Below are 22,442 nucleotides of genomic sequence, written 5' to 3'. Positions count from 1 at the left end.
AGAGATGACAGATAAGATAAAAATCTAAGACTATCCATTTCCCTGTGTGAGCTGGAAGTGTCGTTCCAAAATGACTGAGATGGATAGCCCCCAGACTTGGTCAATGGAAACCCACTCATGTGTGTGAGATCCTTTTCTTCACCTAGACCCTCTTATCCAGCCAAACTAAAGAATTACAAAGCAAAAGCAGAAATTAACAACTTGGGGCATACTTCTCATATGCAGGCCAATAAAACAAATCAAGTGGCTATTACTATTAAATTATCTGTTTCACCAATAGTCATACTGTTAATGGTGGATACCGGCATCTGGTGAACACATACAGTTGCTTTCATTCATTTGAGATGCCTTTTCAGGGCTGACTTCAATGGAGAAAAATATCTGCTTCATCTTAGGGATGGGTCCATTACATTATTTACTGGTGATAAAAACCAGCATTCTTTAACCACCAAACACTAAAAAATTACATGGAAAGAAAATCATGTGGAGCCCTCTACGTACCATCGATATACAACAATATGGAAATCCTGTGCCTGCCCAAACCATTTCCAATACCCCTCTCCTTGGCTGCTTCCTAATAAACAAGCTGAAAAGACAAAGCATCACTTCCCCAAATTCCTTACAGCTAGAAGTATGTATGGAACCCAATGTAGACCAATGAAATAAAAGTAGGTTGCTAAGGAACATGAAGATAAGCTTCTGCAGCCTAATGAAAGGGATAGGAATGAGAGGAGAGCTCCCAGTATTGTCCCACCCCCTTTATTCTTGCCATGAATGCAAACAGGACACCTGGTGCCATAAGAGCCATTCTGTAACCATGAGGTGGCAAGACCATGAAAAGATAAGCCCATAGACATCCACTCTGAGGATGTGGAGCAAAAAAGACAGGACACATTGGAGTCCTTCACTGTATTTGGTACTGCCTATCTCTGGATTTCTAACTAACAATAAATGTCCTTATGTTTTAAGTCACTCTTAGATGGATTTTCCCCTTATTCTCAGTCAAAAATCATTTCTAACAGACTCAAATGTTATTCCTTTCTCCCCGATTACCACCACAGTAGACACCTGGATTGTATGTCCAATACCTGTTCTTTTAGGAACTGATTCTAGCACAGATGGTTTTCTTAGGAACTTCCAGGTTAACACATATAACCCTAACTCCCTGGCCCTAGATTGATTCAGAGGAAAAAAATCTTACCCCAGCTCAACCAGTCCTCTCCTTGAAATTTTTGAATATTAAAACAACAGAGATCAGTCTCTCTCCAATTATTAAAGATATAAAATTATAAATTTTAGGAGTTATTGGCAGCCATGTTTTCCATCACACAGAAAATAAGTTTGCAGTGAGACAAAAAGTAACAGGTATGTACTTCCATTTCTTAACAGTATGACAGACTAGATATCCTGAATAAGACCCTCAATTAAAACATGAAAAAGGCTAGATGAAATACTAAAACACATTTTTAAACCATGTACTGAATAGTTCACTAGTAGGGAACCCAGAGGCCAATAACGAAGTAAAAACAAGACCCCCAGGAGTTAAGTCAGTCCTAAAGCCAACATTCGCCCTGTGCTTATGTGGAAAACCTGGTGACCTTAAGCTCCCTTTTTGATACCTGTGCTGGGTATAGAAGATAAAACTTTGAGCCTACTCAAGGTCAAAAGTCTTCTAAGAGACCCTTCCATAAAGCTTGAATCCCTAAGGGTTACACCTTAGTGAATGAAAAACCAGCTCACCCTGAAAAATGGGAGGGTAAGGTAACCTATCTTGACTTTACAGGAAAAAAAAAAACAAACCTCTAATAATTCATAACCACAAGTGGGCCTCCATACTGGTTAGTCACCCAGATTCATGCTATGTTGGAAATCTTTAAACTTAAAGCAGAAAACAAACAAACAAAATTCAGAAAATTTCAGGCAGAGAATTTGATTTAAAGTTCCTGAGTTGTGGCACTTCAGACAATTAGCAAAAGCAAATAATTTTCTCTGAAGGAACACAGCTTTAATACAGGCCTCAAAGAATTCCCACAGATGACATTCTAAGAAACACAAGCTAATAGTCAAAATTACAAAACACATAGGGAAATAAGACACCATTTTTAGAATGAGTCACTATAGAAAAATTACAAAACACATGGGGAAACAAGACGCCATTTTTAGAATGAACCACTACAGAAAATAGAGTAACATCTGCAGAGATTTTACCTAGTGGCATTTTTAGAGATAGGGTATTTTTAAACTATGGTTTTATGTAACATGAAATAAAATAGAGGCTTGAAAATATGGAAGAATGAGAATGACCAAATATTTTTAGAAGACACAAAGAGAACTTTTAAAAACGAAAAATATAACTGAAATTAAACTCTCAAAGAATAAAGAGATTAGAACAGAATTAATAAAGAATGATAGATCAGAAGAAATCACCCAGAGTGCAGCATAAAGAGCAAAGATGAAAAAGATGAAGACATTAAGGAACACAGCCTACCCAAAGCTCCTCAGGGAACCAATCGGGAAAGGGAGTATTCTAATAGATAAAGGCTCAGAATTTCCCACTGTTAGCATAAAAAGCAACCTCAAGTCTAAGCATCTAACAAATACCATGCAGGATACATGAAAACAAACCACTACCTGGACTCATACCAATAAAACCAGAGAAAATCAAAGGCCAAGAGAAGATCCTAAAGTCAACCAGAGAGATAGTCAAGTCTCTGCCAATTACTTTTAAGAGCAAAATGGAACTCCAAAAAAATAGAGAAGTTGAGAGAAAGTACCTATCCACCTAAATTCTACACCAAGCGAAACTATTCCTTGAGAATAAAAGTAACATTTTCAGACAAACAAAATGAGTATTTTCAAACAAAGTAAGAGAATTTATTGCTACCAGATGTTCTAAGTTATATAGGAACTTCCTGAGGCAGAAAGATGATTATCCCAGATAGAAGGTCTGGTAAATACTAACTAATATGTAAGTCAACTTCAAAAATTACAATGTAAAACAAAATCATATCTAATATACAAGTTTAAATTTAAAAAGTGCTAACATTATGAATGACAAGAACATATACTAAGAGGGTGACAGGACTTAAGATGTTCTAAGGTCCTTGTAGCAGAAAAAAGAATGATAGTTATTAACATTAGGCTTAATTAAACATACACATTAAAATATCTGGGGTAAGTGCTATAATAAACATATAAAGTATAACCCTCAAACTAGGAGAGGGAATAAAGTGGAATGGACAACAATAACAAAAACTTTCAATGAAACTTAAAGGTGGCAAGAAAGGGAAAAATGGAAAAAAAATTTGAGGTAAAAAAGAAAACCACAAACTAAGATCATAAGTCCAAAGCCATCAGTAATTACAACAAATGTATATGGACTACAGATTCTAATTAATAGACAAAGATGGTGAGAATACTTTTAAAAATCGTTATGTTTGTTTGTGAGAGATCTCTAAAACATAATGATGATTCAAACGGTAAAGAAAAAATTACACCAAATAAATACTAACAAACCAATTCTGGTCTGCATATATTAGTAGTAGACAAAAGAGACTTCAAGACATATAACAGATAAAAATGTTCCCTACATAATGACAGAATGTTTACTTCACCAGGAAGTTAATAGTTTTACAAGTGTTACCCTTCTGTGACATAACTTCAGGAAACTAAAAACTAAAAAAAAAAAAAAAAAAAACACCTTACAAACTACAAGGCAAGATTACAAATCCACTGTCATAGTAGGAAGTTTTTAAGCCTTTTAAAAATTTTTACATATGGTAAAATTCACTTTTTTCTTTGGTATACAGTTCTATGAGTTTTAACACATATGTATATTATGTAACCATCACCATAATCAGGGTATAAAAGAGTTTCAAAACTCCAAAAAATTAATAGTGGGAAATTTTAACAAATGTCTTTCAACAATTGATAGGTCAAAGAACCTAATGAATTCATATATAAGATATTGCACCCCAGAAATGGAAAATGCACATTCTTTTAAACACAGTGAAATGTGTATAAAAATTGTCACATGCTAAGCCATAAAGCAAGCCTCTCCAGTTATCAAGGACTGATCGGACACAGTTATTATCTGATCAACATACAACTAAGTTGTAAAACTTTTTTTTTTAAATTGAAACTGGAAGTCCTCCACGTAGCAGAAATATAAAACACTTCTAAATAACTCATACATACAAGAAATGATAGCAAATATAAGAAAATATTTAGGGGTGCCTGGGTGGCTCAGTCGGTTAAGCATCTGCCTTTGGCCCTGGTCATGATCCCAGGGTCCTGGGATCGAGTCCCACATCGGGCTCCCTGCTCAGCAGGGAGTCTGCTTATCCCTTTGCCCTGCTCATGCTCTCTCTCTGTCTCTCTCTTTCTCAAATAAATAAAATATTTTAAAAAAATATTTAGAACTCAGGAAGAGTAAAACATACATATCAAAATATGTCGGATGCAACCAAAGCAATGTTTAAAAGCAACTTAAAGCTTTAGATGCTTACAATTTGAGAAGGGCTCAAAACTCCAAGTTGATTATCCAACTTAAGAGAGTAGTAAAGGAAGGGCACCTGGGTGGCTCAGTTGGTTAAGCATCTGCCTTCAGCTCAGGGCATGATCTCAGGATCCTGGGATAGAGCCCCACATCCAGTTTCCTGCTTAGCGGGGAGTCTGCTTGTCCCTCTCCTTCTGCTCCTCCCCCCACTCATGTGCATGCACGCGTGCTTTATCTCTCAAGTAAATAAATAAAATCTTTTTTTAAAAAAGATTTGAGAGAGAGCAGAGAGGGAGAGTGAAAGGGTGAAGCAGACTCCCCACTGAGCAGAGAGCTCGATGTGGGACTCGATCCCAGGACCCTGAGATCATGACCTGAGCCAAAGGCAGATGCTTAACCGAGCCACCCAGGCACTCAAATAAATAAAACCTTTTAAAAGAGAGAGAGAGAGAGTACTAAAGGAAGAGGAGAATAAACCCAACGAAGATAGAAAAAAGAAAGTTAATAATGGGCAGAAATTAAGGAACTTCAAAACCAATCTACGATGAAATCAATAAATCCAAAATTTGTTTATCTGGAGATTCATAAGATTGAAATACATGTGTCAATACTTATCCAGAAAAAATAACACACAAATGAACAAGACTAGGAATATTAGCACAGTAATCTTGCCGATGATGCTGTAACAAATTACCAAAAATCTAGTGGCTTAAAGCAACACAAATCTGTTACCTTAACGTTGTGACGTCTAAAAGCAAAGGGTCAGTGGGGCTGCATTCCCTCTGGAGGCTTCAGGGGAGAATCCACTTCCTTGCCTTTTCCAGCTTCCTGCACTCCATTGCACAGGGCCACGTCACTCCAAACTGCTGATTCCATTCCTGTATGTCCCACGACTAAATTCTAATCCTCCTGCTTCCCTCCTACAAGGACCCCTGTGATTACATCAGGCACACCTGGAAATCCAGGAAAATCTTCCCATCTCAAGATCCTTAACTTAATCACATTTGTTAAGTCCTTTTTACCAAATAAAGTAATATATTCACAGATTCTATGGATTACAAAGTGACATCATGGTGTCGAGAGGGCATTCTTCAGCCCACCACAGGGACCAAACCAGACCCTTGAAGAATTAACAACATAACAGGAGGATATTACAGATTAGAAAATTTAGATGACACTGGGTAAATTTCTAGAAACATACATTTTACAAAACTGAGCCAAGAAGAAATAGCTCTTTGAAAAAACTAAATCAGTAGTTAATCTTGCCATAAAGAAAACACACGGCTGAGACTGCTTTACTCACCAAACGATATAGGAACAGGTATTTCCAACGCTACAGAAACTCTCCCAGAGAGCAGAAAAATAGCGAACACTTCACAAGTCGTTTTAAGAGTGTAGTATAACCCTGAACTAGATGAGAACAGGACAAGAACACAAAGTAGCAAATGTGGAGAGAGGAAAGGATGAGAGATGGACATAGGTTGCTGAAGGTACTCAGTGCCTGAAATGGGTCTATTCCTAGGCCCTTGCTGCATCCCCGGCCTTCATGCAATTCAGTTGTCCAGCCAGGACTGTTTGAGACAATAAAAGTCCCCTAGTTCAAGCTGGCTATCACCCAGAATAAAGAGTCCTGACTAGTTCACCCTGCCACCAACCAGCCTGCCACATCCAACCTCTTTAATGATATTTGCTAAGTATCATCAACTCAATTATCCATAGTAATGCAAGGGCCTGAGGACAAATGGGTAGTGAAAGCCAGGTCAACCATAAGTACTTTAAAATGCATGCTGTCACTTTTCCAGCAAGCTCTCTAACTGCATTTTTTTCTTAAGCTTTTATTAAGATGAGTTCAAATCATTTGGGCACAGTGAACTGATGGACTAGATGAAAACAATGAACATCAGGGGAAAAAAATATGTGTGGGATTCAACATTCTCCAAGAATAATCCTCAAACTAGTTCTCACTCATCTCTCCTCATAAGATTGCCAATTCCTTCAGGGCAGGAACCATTTATATTCGTTCAGGTAGATGACCTTATAAATAGTCAAGAAGTTTGCACAATCCAATGACCTTTGGGACTATGTTTCTAAGAGTCTTGCCAAGGACATATTTTCCATTGCAACAGTTAAGATGCCAATACAGAAATATGCAAAATGGTGAAGAAAGTTTATATTCCCTTGCATAATGCCCCACACTTCAAATTCTATTAAATAATTAATTCCTTTAAGGTAAAAGAAAAAAACCAAAATCATAACAATGAAACTGAGAAAGAACATTTACCAAGATGCAATTGACAAGGAGATATAGCAGTGGAAGTTCCAGAAGAGCCTGAGCAATGTTTTCAATCAATAAGACACCTGGCAAACAGATTAACTCAATTGCACCTCTGCAGCATCCACAGCAGGTCATGCTAAATTAGACAAGAAGGTCAACTAGAGATATCAATATATGTCCTGAAACCTACTTCATTTAAGAAATGGTACCACAACTTTCTGGGATGGCCCAATATTGGTAACATTTTCAGCTGTCATCAAAAAGATGAGCCACTGCAGGGGTTCTTAATAGGCAGGTGACAAGAGAAGCCAAATTTTATATAATCTACATGCAGATCATTGCTTGGAGCTAAATCAGTGCTCAGTGACTTGATGGACCCATGGGGTTGAAGGAAAGAGAACATAGTTGTACTCAGAACTTGGGATAAGGGGCCAAAAAGGAGGTGTTGTTTCCTTATTCACACATTAAGCGTTGAAAGGAACACGAATCTAGAACCTATATGTTAAAAAAGACCCAGATTTCAGACAGGAAATAACTTTCAAATGCCTCTCCTCCTCACCAAGCTCGCTACGAGATCACCAACAAGTATTCTTGTCAGGGTCCCGGCCAACATCATTTTCCCATCTTGCCTTGTTAGTCTGTACCTTGTAGGGGACAACTGGAAATAATGTTGAATGTTCTGTTTTGCACTTTAAACAAGCTTTATATATTCGTCCCTGACAGATCTGAAAATGAAGTCAAAGCTAACATAAAAAAAAAAGAAGAAAAAAGGAAAAGTTCTTCTAGCTTACAAGAGAGCAGTAAAGGACGATTAGGGGTTTCCTCCCTTCCCCTGCCCAGATCAAGGGACTGCATTCCCTTGGGCTTTTATATCCTTGTATAATATTTAATTAAATACTCTGTTCCTACTGGTTTATGTACTAGAGAACACTAATTTTAGAAAACCGATTAGCTAGTTCTTTCTAACTGTATGTTATTGTAGCTAAGGTCAAATTTTTCACTGAAACTATGGCAACAAAACCCCAGTATTCTTTGTCGACAAAACTGAAGCAAAGTTCTCAAGAGATAGGCCTCCACTAGATGGCTAGACCTGGGCTGGATTATTCTATTTCCTAGTTCTACCTGACATGCTATGTTCCTGGGAATGACTCGGGGGTGGGGGGGAGGACCTCAGTCAAAGAAATTTTCTAGCATAAGTCCAAGTGAGCTTATATAGAAGTGTCATCACTGATAACATTTTTAGACACACATAATTTTAGCAGCACAAAACATCAAGACATTTCAGAAGCACCCAAATTGGAACTCAAATGTACCCGGAAAAATACCAGATGAAAAAAAAGGAACTTTTAAAATTTCAAAAAGAGGAATAATTGCCCAATTTATTTTCTCAATTATTACAACTGCTCAAATTGGAGTTTTTCCTGCACGGACCTCCAGCTATTGCTGTATAAAGGAAAAACGATGGACTCTTTGAAGGGACAAATTCTTCTCCCCATACCTGCAGCCACTCTTCACTTATCTCCCCAAACCAGTGCCCATGGACACAAGCACAATTTTTGCCTTCAAGTGGAGCCATGCTGGCCTCTCGCCTTGGAGAGAAGTGCCTCTGCACTGGCTGATATGACCAAGGAAGCAGCCAGTGGACATCCCTTCTCCTTGGAATTCAACTGTCCTCAAAGCCAGGGAGAAGGTCCCTCTGTAGACTGACTGGCAAGAACCCCTCCCTCCAAACTTACAACAAACACACAGGGGGTGGGGTTGGGGGTGGGGGGGTTTCAGGAAAACAGCAGATTGGCAATATCTTCCTCCTGTCTGTCAAGAGTGGCTGGAATGCCTGCTGCTTGGGTTAAGATAAACACAACTTCCTGTCCCAGCTAGGCTTGTAATTTTATACATAAGGCAGGATTACCATCTGGAGCAAATGCTCCATCAGTAACAGAGGCTCTGATCAAGGCTGTGCACACAGAAAAAAGGCCTGATGGCTTCTCTTCAAAAAGCCACAAGCTCTAGAGCTCCCTCTTAATTATGAGGTGCACTCCATAAAATCTAAGACATTCAGAAAGGTTATAAAGTGTGGCTATGGATACCTTTGTGTAATCCCCATACCGAAATATTACAACAGACATCAGTGTTCTACAAGACGGCAAGGCCTGTGTTTGATCTTCCTGAGAGAAGCTGCTGCTGAGAGCTGCTAATTGCAGATGTACTCATGATAGCTCCTCAGTTACTACTTACTGAGTGCTCAGCTTGTGCTCAGCATGTGGCTAAATGTGCACCACCTCAGCCTAAAACAATCCAATCAGTTCCATACTATTATTAACCACAGTTACCAATCAGAGAAATAAGGTTTAGAGAGATTAAGTAATTTGCCCATGGTCACACAGCTAATTAAGGAGTAGGGTAGGTACCTGACTCCACATCTGATTCCAAAGCCAACCCTCCTAACCCCCATGCTCCATGGCCTCCCCAATATACCTAACATACTCATCAAAACTAGACTCAGCAGGAGCTTGACTCAGGGTTTTGTTTTTTATATTCATTCACCTTTTCCAATATTCAATAATTCCATCTTTCCACTACTTTGCAGTGTTCTCTGTTGGTTAGACATTGGATCCCTGAGAGGTTCTCATTTGGAGCGTGTATCTGTTCTCTCCCCAGCTGTTTGCTGACCCAGTGCCCCCAACCACAAGGCTTCCACAGGGAGCAAAAACAGAAGAAACAGCTGGGTCCTTTGGTGGGAAAACAGACCCTTATGGTCAAATGGGATCGTCTACCCTACTCTGTCCCCAAGCTGAAATTCCCTCTTCAAAATCCCTGACAAATGGTTAGTCTCCTTTGAATGAGAGGAAACTCAATTATTTGAAGCAGGCCTCTTCCCTGAGCAATAGCTTGGCATTTAGAATCAAGTTCCTTAAATCTGAAACTCTGCCTCTGGTCACTTTTATCTGCTGGCCCTAATTCTCTATTGTTCTGGGCTCAGGACCTCCATCTTCCATATGATAGCCCTAAAGTAAGGGAAGACTGACAGCTGGTCCTTAGAGCCTTACAAGAGTATGGCAGCTTGTCAGAAACGCCAGAATCTCAGGCCTCACCCCAGACCTACAGAATGGGAATCTGCATTTTTAACAAGATGCCCAGGTGGGTTCTATACACATTTGTTTCAGAAGCAATGCCTTAGAGGGCTCTGTTCATTCATTCTACAATACCTAAGAGCCTACTATAATCCAGGACCTGTGCAAAGCCTCAGGGGAGACAGGCCTGGTTTCTGACCTCACAGTTAGCTGGAGTTGGGTAGGAGTGAGGTCATAAACCAGCCATAAGAGCAAACAGCTTTACAGCATGTAATAGGGGCCAGGAGCTCCTTTAAGTACTTCACACAGATTAGCTCCTTTGGTCCTCACAAAAACACTGTGAGGCACATACAGTCATATCCCCATTTTCAAGACGAAGAAATAGAGGTACTGAGAGACTAAGTAATGAGTCCACGGTGACATGACCAGCAAAATGCAGAGCCAAAAGAGTCAAACCCAAGCAGTCTGGTTCCAGTCTTTGAAAAGGAGGAACAGCTTATCTGCACACAAGGGGTTGGTGAAGATAGTCCAGAGGGGACGTTTGAGATTTGAAGGATGGGTGGGCATCAGGGAGACCGGGGGTCCCAGAAAGAACGACAGAGATGGGGAGATCACTTCAGCGAGAAGAAAAAGGGCATGCAAAGGCCCAGAGTGTAGAGCAAGCACAGTGACTGCCAGGAAGAAATCAATCAGTCTGGTAGGAGCACAGGACGTGGCGTGGGACTGCAGATGAGGCCGAGAGGTAAGCAGAGTGACTCATGCAGGGCCCTGTGAACCCTGGAAGTATGTTGTGTATCCTAAGCACAACTAGGGAACAGCCCGGGGCTCCACCCAGCCAGTGACATCATCAGATCTGCATTGATTCCTGTGGCTGCAGTGAATGGTGGGTCAGAGGAGGGGCCCACACTTGGGCACACAAAGGAGGCAAAGAGGGAAATGCAGAAACCAGCAAGGAGGCCAGTGCAGGAACTTAAGTGAGAAATGTTCCAGCTGGCCTAAAATGTCTTTTAAGTTCTCTCCATCACTCTTCATGCAACTTCAATGCAATCGTTTTGTGATCCATCCTCCTGGTTACCCCTCCCTGAGTTTTATTCCCACTGAGCAATATGCCCCTTAAATGTGGAACCCAGGACTTGGTAAGAGATCCCAAATGTTTCCTAAGCAGCGCAGCTCTATTCATCTACTAGAGTGGTTCACTGGAGACTCTGCAGCCCTCCAGATGTGGGTTCAAATTCTGAGTCTAGCTTGGTGACTGACCCTTTCTGGGTTCGGGGTCCCCAACTGTAAAATGGGGATAATACCACCACCCACACCATAGGGATGCTCTGACAGTCAAGAGCAAAAGCATGCCATGGGCCTACCAGGAGGCTAGGCACCAAAGAGAAGGTCTTTAACCAAGATTTGTTTTTCATGATCGTGAATTTAGTGAAGACAAGGAATCTCAAAACTATAGGCATCAGAGAGAGAAGAGAGATCCAACAATGGGGGGTCAAAGAGAAGGCACCCTCAGAGGGTAAGTCCAGTCCACTGTTCCAGGGAGAAGACAAATCAACTATAAAAAAATCTTTTCAGAAGTGCCAGACTTGGGTAATGTGGAAAGAGACAATAAAACAGCATCCATGTTAAAAAGTCAGTTGTTGACCTAAAAGGTCACCAGCAGAAACACTAGTAGCAATGGGCAAACTGAAAACTTTTTCAGAAAAAACATGAATTCCTTCCCAATCAGCTTTTAACTAAGGACCAACATTACAACAGGCCCTGGGCCAAGAGTGCAGGGTAAGATCTGGTCCCTCCAGGTGCCCCAAAATCTAGCTATGGAGACAAAAATAGCAAACAGCTGTGTAAACACCATACTCCAGGTTGGTAAGCAGGCAGGCAGTTCATGCCTCTAGTATATAGATATTCACTCCCGTGTCAGTGCATCTCAGGAGGACTTATTTTGGGGTAGTAGAAGAGGAAATGGAGTAAGAAATCAGCAATTTAGTGAAGGAATAGTTGAAGACCAGTCCCCTTCTTTTTTTTTTTTTTAAAGATTTTATTTATTTTTATTTGAGAGAGAGAGAATGAGAGACAGCACGAGAGGGAAGAGGGCAGAGGGAGCAGCAGACCCCCTGCTGAGCAGGGAGCCCGATGTGGGACTCGATCCCAGGACTCCAGGATCATGACCTGAGCCGAAGGCAGTTGCTTAACCAACTGAGCCACCCAGGCGCCCCGACCAGTCCCCTTCTAAAAGCAGTTTTAGGGGCACCTGGGTGGCTCAGTCGTTAAGCATCTGCCTTCGGCTCAGGTCATTATCCCAGGGTCCTGGGATCGAACCCCACATTGGGCTCCCTGCTCAGTGGAGAGCCTCCTTCTCCCTCTCCCTCTGCTGTTCCCCCTGCTTGTGCTCTCTCTCTCTCTCTCTGTGTCAAATAAATAAATAAAAATCTTTAAAATAAATAAATAAATAAAAGCAGATTTAGTAGGTATTAGGAGGTTTTCTGATATCAGACTATCTGGGTTCAAAGCCTGGCTCTACCATTTCTACCTATGTAATCCTGCATCAGATATTCAATATTTTGTGCTTCAGATCCCTTATCTATAGAAGGAGGTTAACTATGGCTGTCTTATGGGGTTAAACAGATTAATGTATACAAAGGTAAGTATACAAATTAAATAGATTACTTGATGTACATATGCGCTATATAAGATATTCACTATTATTTATAGAAAACAGAAAACACAAGGTAACAGGCAAATAATAAATAATACTACTTTTTTAATCTATGGCCCAAACACAGCTGCCCAGCCTAAAAGTGTGTGTGGAAACCCAGGCCATGTCCCAATCCCAATTTTGACACAAAATTGTTCTTGGACCCCAGGAGATTAAATCTAATTTCCATATCCGTCAAAAAAAAAAAAAATGAAAGTTATCTTAATGTCAAGTGATTAACCACATATCTTCATCAATGTTCTGAAGACAGGATTATAAAAGCCTTTGCCTAAAGAAAAAGTCTTTAATCAACCAGTGTTCTCCTTTCGGGAGAACCATGAACAGTCTGATAATATGACCCCATTACACTCACTTACCATCCCAATGGAGGAAGTCACGACAGCAGTACTGAGACTCAGTTAGATGACAAAGTAAAAGTACCCATTGCACTGGAAGTATTTTAGGCATTGAAGCTAAAAACTGTTCTCCATTAGCAAATGAATTATCACCGGTAAATGAATTATAGAACAGGGGTCTGGGGCCTAACTTCCATGGGTGACTCTGATATTCACAAAGGAAGCTATCCAAGCCATCCGAGTAAGCAGAAGCTCTCTTGTGCCCATGTGTGTAGGACGCCCAGAGCCTTCAGAGATGCAACTCAAAGCTTCGAGCAAGCAGGCAGAAATCCAGTGAGGGACACATGCGGCAGTGTGTGGGACTCCAGCATAATCAAGCAGCAGGCATCAGCCCAGTGAATGTGTGACACACTGTGAGCATTCTATGTTGCCTGGGGAATGGATTTAAATTACAGTGTTGTTCCCTTTAAATGGAGTCTGTTGGTATGAGCTTGAGATAAGCTGGTAAATCTGAAATGACGATTATAAAAAAACCTACTAATCTTTTTATTAAATTTGAATTGATTTTGTGAACACAAAGTCAAAAGAGACTTTCTACAAAGCAACTGCACGCATGCGCATGTACACATAAAACCTTCAATATGCCTCAAAGCATATCCTTAACAAGCACCTAAAACAGACGGATTTTTCTGCCTTATTTAACAAGATAAGCAGAAACTAACTCCTTTACCCCCACTGTGAGAGGCCCATCATGGATTAGAATCAAAAGAACAAACAAATTTTAAGTTAGGCCCTCCCCTTTGCATGTGGGTACTTAAAACTAAGATATGGGTTCGTTCCTTCAATGCGTTGCCAAAAGAAAGAAAGAATGTTGCCTAGCAACAATTAAGACAATGTGCAGCAAAGGAGGGTGGTTTGAAAAAAAGCTAAACCAGTGAGTTTGTTATGGTCACCGTAGTCCAGAGGCCTTTGCAACCCAAGACCTAGCTGTGTCCCCATCTGGCCCCAGAGTAAGGCCTGGCTGTTTCCATCCATTTGTCTTATCTTGACCGAGAACTGAGAAGATCTGCAACCCCAAAGAAATAAGAACCTACTTCTGGACAGCATGAGACTCCTGAACATAAATGCCCTCTTGTGAAATGTTAACTGGCCTGTTTCTGGCACCGGTCACAAAGCTTCAAGCTGGAAGAGATCTTGGAAGTTACTTCACCTATATCCCACTTAACAGATAGGGAAACTGAGGCCTGGAGAGATGGAATGACTTCCCCACGGTATCACAGCAGCTGGCCGCAGACCCTGGGCTGGACAGTGGCTCTCAGGTCAGATGGTGCTCTTCACCCCAGCCTTAGCAGTTTTCCCACATGGGCTAAGAACCACTGCCTACCTCAACCGAAACACAAGCAAGACAATGATCAGGTAAGTAGGCCGCAGGTACTCAAATACTTCTTATCCCCCCAACCATGAATAATGCCATTCTTATTTGAGGCCCCTTTCAAAGCTGCTGGGGGGCTGCAAGAGCTTGCCTGAGATGCGAAACCTCTTTCAACCAAGACATCCTAACTCAGTCCACAAGCCCCCTAATAGGTGGGCTGACGTAGAGTAAGCACTCTGGGACTGAGGAAAATCACAGTGAAAGTGACAAGGGCACAAGGGCTTTAGGTCCAAGAGTGGTTTGTTGTAGCCAAGCAACATACTCTTCTTCCCAGGATCGTCCCAAGACTGTGATTCCAGGCTGTCACTGTTTTAAGCGGGACACTTGCTGAGCAATCAGGAGTTGTCAGTCAACTTGGAGATACCCAGAGACGGGGTTATACTGGCCCAGACCTCCATTCCCACTACAAACAGGACTCAAGTTGTAGGTAACATGCTGCGTATCCCACAGACTGTCCTGGTGGTAGTTAAAAACGCATTAAGTCGAAAGGATCCAGTGCTTTCACCTTCTCATTTGGCTTTCTTCCTCATTTAAATGGTCCTAAATCCAAGTTAAGAGCTTCAGCAGATAGCAGAAGAAAAGTAATAACTTGGCCCATTTTCATTTAGAGACTGGAGGTGACAGGGTTCACAGCTTGAAGAAACCCTAGTGCTCTGTGTGGAAAAGGGCCCACAGGGCACAGAAGAGTAAAAGCACTGCGCCCGGGCCTTTGGAAGAGGGTTCTGGCCTCACTCTCTCACATGTCATAAGACACTGGGCCAGATGCTCAACACTCATCAGCCAAAATGGCATCAGGCACCCTGGGCTGAGGAGGTGCTACACTTTGTTCAAAGATACTTCATGTGCTTTGCCTCTACTTGCATATAAAGAGCTGCAGTGTGAACAACAATTTACTCTAAACAAGTTCCTCAGAGATGGTAAGTGTGCACGGGCATTGACTTCCGTGAGAAGGTATCTTTCCTTCCTCGACTATAAAGAGCTGGTACACGGGAGGTGTCTGATAATGTTTGGGGAATGAATGATAATCATTCTAAGTGACATGCAACTAACTATGGGCAAGTTACTCAATTTCTTAGAATACCCATTTCCTCGTCTGCATAATGGGAACATCAGCAGCTATACCTCATGAGTAGGTTACATGGATTAAAAGAGATAATCCATGGGAAGCGTTCAGCACAAAGTAAATGCTCTATTCATGCTGGCTACTATTATTTATAATGTGGGTCTGTTTGTCCATAAAACCTTAAGACTCCTGAAAGCAAGGGGGACTATGTAACTCATCTTGTCCCCTCATCAGCAAGACGAACAGCTGGGACACAGCAGGGCTTCAATGTCCCCTGAGCTGAACACCCATTTTCACGACACATTAGCTGAGCGGGTTATTTTGCTTGAAAGCAACTTGATTGGGGGAAGAGAGAAACACGGGACAAGAAAAATACTTACCTTGAACATCCACACTCTCAGCCTGATCTCTGACCTCTGCCCCAATTCATATAAACCATGGAATGATCTCAGAATGCTTCCTTTCTCCTCACCTTTCCCTGCCCAAACTTCTCCCTACATTAAGCTGAGTTTCCTTGCAAACAATTTTTCTTCTGAAACTAAGGGGTTCCTGCAAGGTTAAAAACTTCTCACTCTTTGCTCACATTGATATGGTAGCATCTGTCCAAGATAATAACAACAACAACAACAACAACAAAACACAAAAAACTGGGGGCCAAGATTGACCTCTTGAACTAAATGGAGAAGATGAAGTTTTGAGGGTAAGAACTTGGCCATTGCCCCAATCTGAAAAAGCAGATTACACAATAAATGGCATGTTCAACACTAATGCCTATCTTATTTCCCAAGAGCCCCAGGCCTTGTTTCTCCTCCAACACCCCTGGAAGTCACATTTAAAACAGTAAAGGTTCTGGGATCAAAGCAAGACTGGTAGTTAATTTCCTTCTTTTCTTTATAGAAGACGCCATTATATTTAGTAGGGGAAAGGGACAGCTGGGGGTGGAAAAGGAAAATGTCATCTACTGAAAGAATTCCATAACCACAAAGTTTCTATTGCTGGTTTCAATCTGATGTCTCTCTTCCTTTTTTCTTTCAAAATTATGAGCAAAGCCAGCACAAATCAGGGAGAAGAGAGATTCTGTCTTACCTGCCATGGACACTGGTGCTTCCAAATGGTACCACATTAGCTAAAGGACTAAAGTGACTGAATTCATCTACATCGCTGCTCTTCTCATCACCTAGAGGACAGGGGCCATTGACCAAAATTCATGTGGACAATGAAGGAGGTCTCGGCTTAAGTGAACCAGATATGCACCCAGTCTTTCCTTCCTATAGATGAAGTCCGGGGCGGAAGATACATTCAAGGGAATCACCAAAAAAAAAAAAAAAAAAAAGGCAATTCACTTGGTAATGTACTTTTACCCATCAGAAAGAAGTGTGTTCAAGATTTTAACTCTTTTGCATCTACTGGGGAAAATAACAGCTACCAGTTACTGACCAGATCTTGTGTACCAACCACGTACTCTATTTGGTTCTTTGGCCATATTATCTTCAATCCTATTACCTTTACAGGGAAAGAATTCTTCCCTCCCACCCATTTTATAGGTAAGGAAACAAGCTCAGAAAAATTAATCTATCAAGGCCACTTAGCTTATATATGGGAACGCCAGGACTCAAATCTAGGCCATTGGGTCCCCATGCACACCCCTACCCACAAAAGCATTTAGACACAAAAATGAGAAACAATATTCTCATATCATTAAAGGATTCATGCATAGGATTCCCTTCTGCCACCATTTAGGAGTGCGAGCCTCTGTGCTAAGTACTGGGAATGAAAAGAAAACCAAGCCTCACAGAGGTTAAGCAATTGTCCAGGGTCACACAGCTACTTGGATTTGAACCCAGAAAGCCTGATCCTAGGGCCTATGCTATTCACCACGAGGGTGGCAGGTTTCAAGAGGAGCTCACAAGGGCGCCTGGGTGGCTCAGTTGGTTAAGCGACTGCCTTCGGCTCAGGTCATGATCCTGGAGTCCCGGGATCGAGTCCCACATCAGGCTCCCTGCTCGGCAGGGAGCCTGCTTCTCCCTCTGACCCTTCCCCCTCTCATGTGCTCTCTGTCTCTCTCATTCTCTCTGTCTCAAATAAATAAAATCTTTAAAAAAAAAAAAAAAGAGGAGCTCACAAAATTAAAAAACCCCAAGTCAGAAGCCATAGGGAGCATTACATAAATAGGCCTTTGGTTTCCATTTACTTAAGAACAGGTTATGATGGTTCTCAATATAGGAAATAAGTTGGCAAGGAAACAATGGAAGCAACAACAAATCCAAATGACTAAATGTAGCTCTGCTGATTGCTCAGATAAAGACTCCATCATCCTAGCCGGCTGCTTGCCAGCATCTCACTTTTCCATATGTTTGTTAAACTCCAGGGTGTAATGGCACGGCAAGGAAATGGACTAGAAATGCCTCTAAATTGTCCAACTGCCCTATGCACAATTTCTAAATATCAAAATTACTTCAACTTCAAAATACACTTGTATTTGGAAAGGCAATAATCGCTTCCAAAAGAGAAATCGGTTTCTTCATTTTAGGAAAAAAAAAATTTTTTTTTTTTTTCTTCAAAGAATGCTATACTAGAACTGAAGGGCTGCTTTGGAAAGTGTTTAAATCCTCATTGCCCAGATTCCAAGGGGGAGATCTCCAAGGCCCTCTGCCTGGGCCCCTCACCTGCATGCCGAGGGCCTCGGGTGCAGCATGAGGAATCTAGGCAGTCCTGACCTACATTTGCAAAGCCTGCAGCAGGTCTTGTTTGGAACCAGATTTTCCCACAAGTGCAAAGCACCTCACAACCTAGAAACCTTTATTTTTAATTTATGAGGAAAAGCAGTCAACATATATCAGGTCAGTGTCATGTGACCACCTGTAGAACCAGGCTGGGCCATAAACAAAGTTTGGTTCTTTCCAAATGGACTCTATCAGACTGTCACTTTTACCTCAGAACAGTCCCTTCAATCGGCCACCAGATATCTATCGAAGCACCAGGCACTTTGACCCTAGTGCCAGGAAAATATGTCTTCTGACTTGCCCTGGCTATGGTCCTGTTTATTTTAACATTCTAAACCCCGTATTCAAATAGCCACTAGTTCACTTTGTACAGGGCATGAACATCTTTCCCAGGTTCCTTTCACAGCTAGCAGGCCTTGTGAGCAGAATGGGATAAGAGCTCACACTGAATCCAAGCAATGAGTGCCTTCCACTTGGCTCCAGCTGCATAAGCCACACTCCAACCAGCTCACTCCTAAGTAATAAAGCCAGGAGTTTATAGCCCAGGCTCTATTAGCAGTGGTGCTTAACCTTGGCCATACAGAAGAATCACCTGGGAAGCTTAAAAAAAAAAGAAAGGAAACCATCAATGCCAAATTAAATGACCATCCTTGAGGTTGGAACTTCAACATCAGTTTTCCAAGTCCCCCAGGTGATTTTGGCCAAAGTTGAGACCTACAGCTCCTGCCCCATCCATCACCAGCTGTGTGACCTCAGACAAGACACTTAACCTCAACCTTTGAGGACTTCAATCCCCTCACAGGGTGGACAGATGAACCCATGAGCTAAAAATGTACACAGAACCCTTAGCACAGCGCCTGCCACAGAGTCTACTGATCCTGGCCCTGTTAAAAAGATAAACTGAGGCATATTTTATTATTCAGTGTAGAGAATTAATTCTGTAAGTAATTGCCTGGATTATTATTATTAGATCAAATCTTTGGTTTCTGCTGCATTCAGGATTCTGTTCTGGAAAAAGCCACAGAGGAAGGATTGGAAAGAAAAGGCCGCAGGGGCCATAGCTGCTCAGGATCCTGTGGCACAGGGCTTATGGCAACAATTTTCTTTTTCAACAGTCCCCCTCACCACCTCCCAGGTGAAAATAGTCTCTTGATAGTCTCATGCCAACTGGATGCAGTTCAACACCAAACATCTTCTAAATGGCTTCTCTCCATCTGAACGTCTGCCTTCTATTTTATTCTAATTCCTTTAGCTTTTACCCAAAAAAGTCAAACAGTTTCTACATCAACTAACAGTAAGAACTTTTCACTCAAATGATGTAACCTAAAAATGGCAAGATTTGAGCCCTTTGGAACTGAGGCCATGAGTCAAATACTAACCCAATGGGTTCTCAACCCCAACTCAATATTAAAAAAAAAATCACTTGGCAAGCTTAAAAAACAAATGCCAGTGCCCAGGCCCATACCTCGAGAGATTCATTTGATTGGTCTGGAGTGGGGCCCTGAGTATCTGTTTAATTTTAAATCTCTCTCAGGTAATTCTACTATGCAGCTGGAGTTGAGAACTATGAACCACAAAAGCAAAGAAGAAAAACAAATTGTTTAACATCTTAACATCCCAACTATATTTTAAGCACCTTCTGGAATAAACTAAAGCTACCTTCAGAGGAAGATACCAAATATAAGAGGCCTAAAAAGAAAGCCAGTAGTGGGAAGCTACTGGTAGGAAGGCTATCCTGAGTAGGTCTTTTAACAAAAACTAAGGGCAATAACCGACACCTTCTCCCTCCAGGTTGAAGCATCTAAGAATACCAGAGCCCCCAAAGGCAGAGTGAGATCTGCTGCAATAACACATGTTCCTTGTGACGAAATCCATAAATCCTATTTGTTTAAGGACATAGTTGCACAAATGTAAGGCTTTAAGCTGAATTTGCACTGATCAACATGTATGCAATATACAAATGAAGGCTCTAATTCCAATCTTGACACTGAACTTACACATTTTCAAAAGGTCACAAAGCTTGGAATTAAAATCATACTTTAAAAACTATAAGTAAATAAACCTACAATTGCTTATTAAACACACACACACACACACAGCAACACATCTGATGAATTTTCAAATGAGGGAGGTGCCCACTCCAAGGTCATCAACTTACCTCTGAATTTCTTGGGTGGATTATTAAGGTCCCCGGCTTCTGGCTGTACAACGCAACGATCATCAACCAGGCTGTGAAGACAAGGATAAATGCTATATCAAGCCAAGTCTAAGGAAACAAAACCTAAGCACTATGCAAAAATTGAACATCCAGTGCTGTTCCTGTATAAAACTTAGATGACCATGTTCTCCTGCCAGGGGCCTGTTTACGCTACAGGTTTCCCATGCAGGGAGCTAAACCTAATCCAAAAGCCCAGGTTCTGCTTCTGCAATGCACATATTAACCTACTGTTTTCTGTGGCTCTTTTCCCTTAACCATATCCATGATGGATTTGAGCAAAATGTTGAAGTCGGGAGGCGTACCAAGGAGTGAACGCATTCAGCTCATGGTAGCTGAGGGGTCCATTTGGTGCCAGGCACAGTGCTGGGCCCTGCAATGTGAGGATGAATATGAACCAGGCCCTGCCCTGAGGGAGCTCAAGGCTAGTGCAAGAGCCACAAAAGCAAATTAATAAAGAGAATATACCCTCAGGGCTATAGAGAAAGAAGAACAAAATACAGCCAGGAACTAACTGTGCCCAAGGCCATCTGAGAAGCTGCCCGCAGAGAGAATCATATGGAATTACTGGAAATCGAAATGGAGGTGGGGAAAGTGCAAAAAGTTATAAATAAACAACCAGGCCCAACTTATATACAGACCCAGTATTTAGAAGTGCAGACTGACCAAACTAACATGTACAATTCTTTTAGAAGAACAGATTTAAAATAATGTGCTTTTTGAACAGATGAGGAAATTGAGGCTGAGAAGTTTATTTTTATTTTTTTAAGATTTTATTTATTCATTTGTCAGAGAGAGAGAGCACAAGCAGGGGGAGCAGCAAGCAGAGGGAGAAGCAGGCTCTCGGCCGAGCAAGGAGCCCAATGGGGGACTCGATCCCAGGACCCCAGGATCATGACCTGAGCCGAAGGCAGACGCTTAACTGACTGAGCCACCCAGGTGTCCCGAGGCTAAGAAGTTTAAATGACTTATCCAAGTTCCTAAAACAGGTATTGGTCATTTGCCAAGTGACCACAGAACTTGCTGACAACCAATATACTATGGTTTTCTGGGGTTTCTTCCATTAGTCTGTGCTGCTCCTTATCCCAAAGGCAAGGCACCATTAAATAGTTTGCCTTTACTCTTACTGCCCCTTCCTCCAAAATTCCATTTCACCTCCTAAAGTCTGGCCTGTCTTTCAAGACGGACTCAGGGCCCCCATCTTCACCACGAAGGCCCTCCTCCTGAGCCTTTCCTGGAGCCGGCATTCCCTGCCTCTCCTCACCTCATTGAATGAAGCACAAATGGTGCAGTAGGCTAAGAGCTTCCTAGGGGCAGAGAAGTGCCTGCTTTTGTGGCCCAAAAGATGCCCACGGCTAGTACTTTTTCCTGCCCAGGAAAGGTGCTCAGTTATCTATGTGGTAGGTGAATCAAAGCGGCCAGAGTAGCCCACCAGCAGCTTGCTGCCTTCGGGTCTAAGACACAAGACCTCTCTCCATCAAGAAGAGGAAGAGTGTGGTCAATGGCTTGAGTTTTTATGCAAAAATCAAGAACAGAATGTGCACATAGAAAACTTCCACCTGGAGCCCCTGTGATGTAAATACAGTAAAGCTACCAGATCTAACATAGTATATGAAGTGGTGGGAGTGCCTTGGAATCCAATATAGGGCTGGGTTAAGGGGTAAGAGAAAGGGCCCCAGTCTAGGCCAGAAGACAAATGAATTGTAGATGGCCCTTTGCCACCTACTAGCAGCTTGACAATGACTACGTTATTTCATTCCTCCTGGTCTCAGTTCCTTCATCTGTAAAATTAAAGAGCTGGTCTCAAGGAGTCTCAAGGAGGGTGATGTTCCTCACACTTTGTTTATAAAATATAGATACCAGGTCCCCATCATCCCCAGGCCTATCAAAGCTGTGTTCCAGGACGGCACCTGAGAACTTTTATTTTTAACACGTTCCTCACGTGATTCAGAAGCACACCTCTGATACTGCATGTGCATGCACACAGGCTCTCCAAGGTCCAACTCAAGTTCTGAAGCTCAAGGAGTCAATAAAGCCATTGGGGAGGTAATCGCCATCTATACAAATGGAATGTGGCTGGGGAGCTAGATGCCAAGTTCCACAAAAACTGTCAGTCA

The 22,442-nt window shown here is 41.8% G+C and overlaps 1 protein-coding gene across 4 annotated transcripts in view; it reads right to left on the bottom strand.

Annotated features, from left to right (window-relative positions):
• ITPR1 (inositol 1,4,5-trisphosphate receptor type 1) overlaps positions 1 to 22,442 on the bottom strand; it is a 326,205-nt gene that overhangs the window by 280,471 nt on the left and 23,292 nt on the right. For all 4 annotated transcript variants that reach the window (XM_081821132.1, XM_081821136.1, XM_081821141.1 and 1 more), the window contains exon 4: positions 20,269 to 20,339. In XM_081821132.1, the coding sequence (XP_081677258.1) occupies positions 20,269 to 20,339 (71 nt within the window). The remainder of the gene's footprint in view (positions 1 to 20,268; positions 20,340 to 22,442) is intronic.

Source organism: Leptonychotes weddellii, chromosome 1 (assembly GCF_054177405.1).
Source record: "Leptonychotes weddellii isolate Sample4059 chromosome 1, ASM5417740v2, whole genome shotgun sequence".
NCBI lineage: Eukaryota > Metazoa > Chordata > Mammalia > Carnivora > Phocidae > Leptonychotes > Leptonychotes weddellii.
The sequence above is the reverse complement of the archived record's forward strand: the minus strand, read 5'-3'. Positions and strand labels throughout refer to the sequence as shown.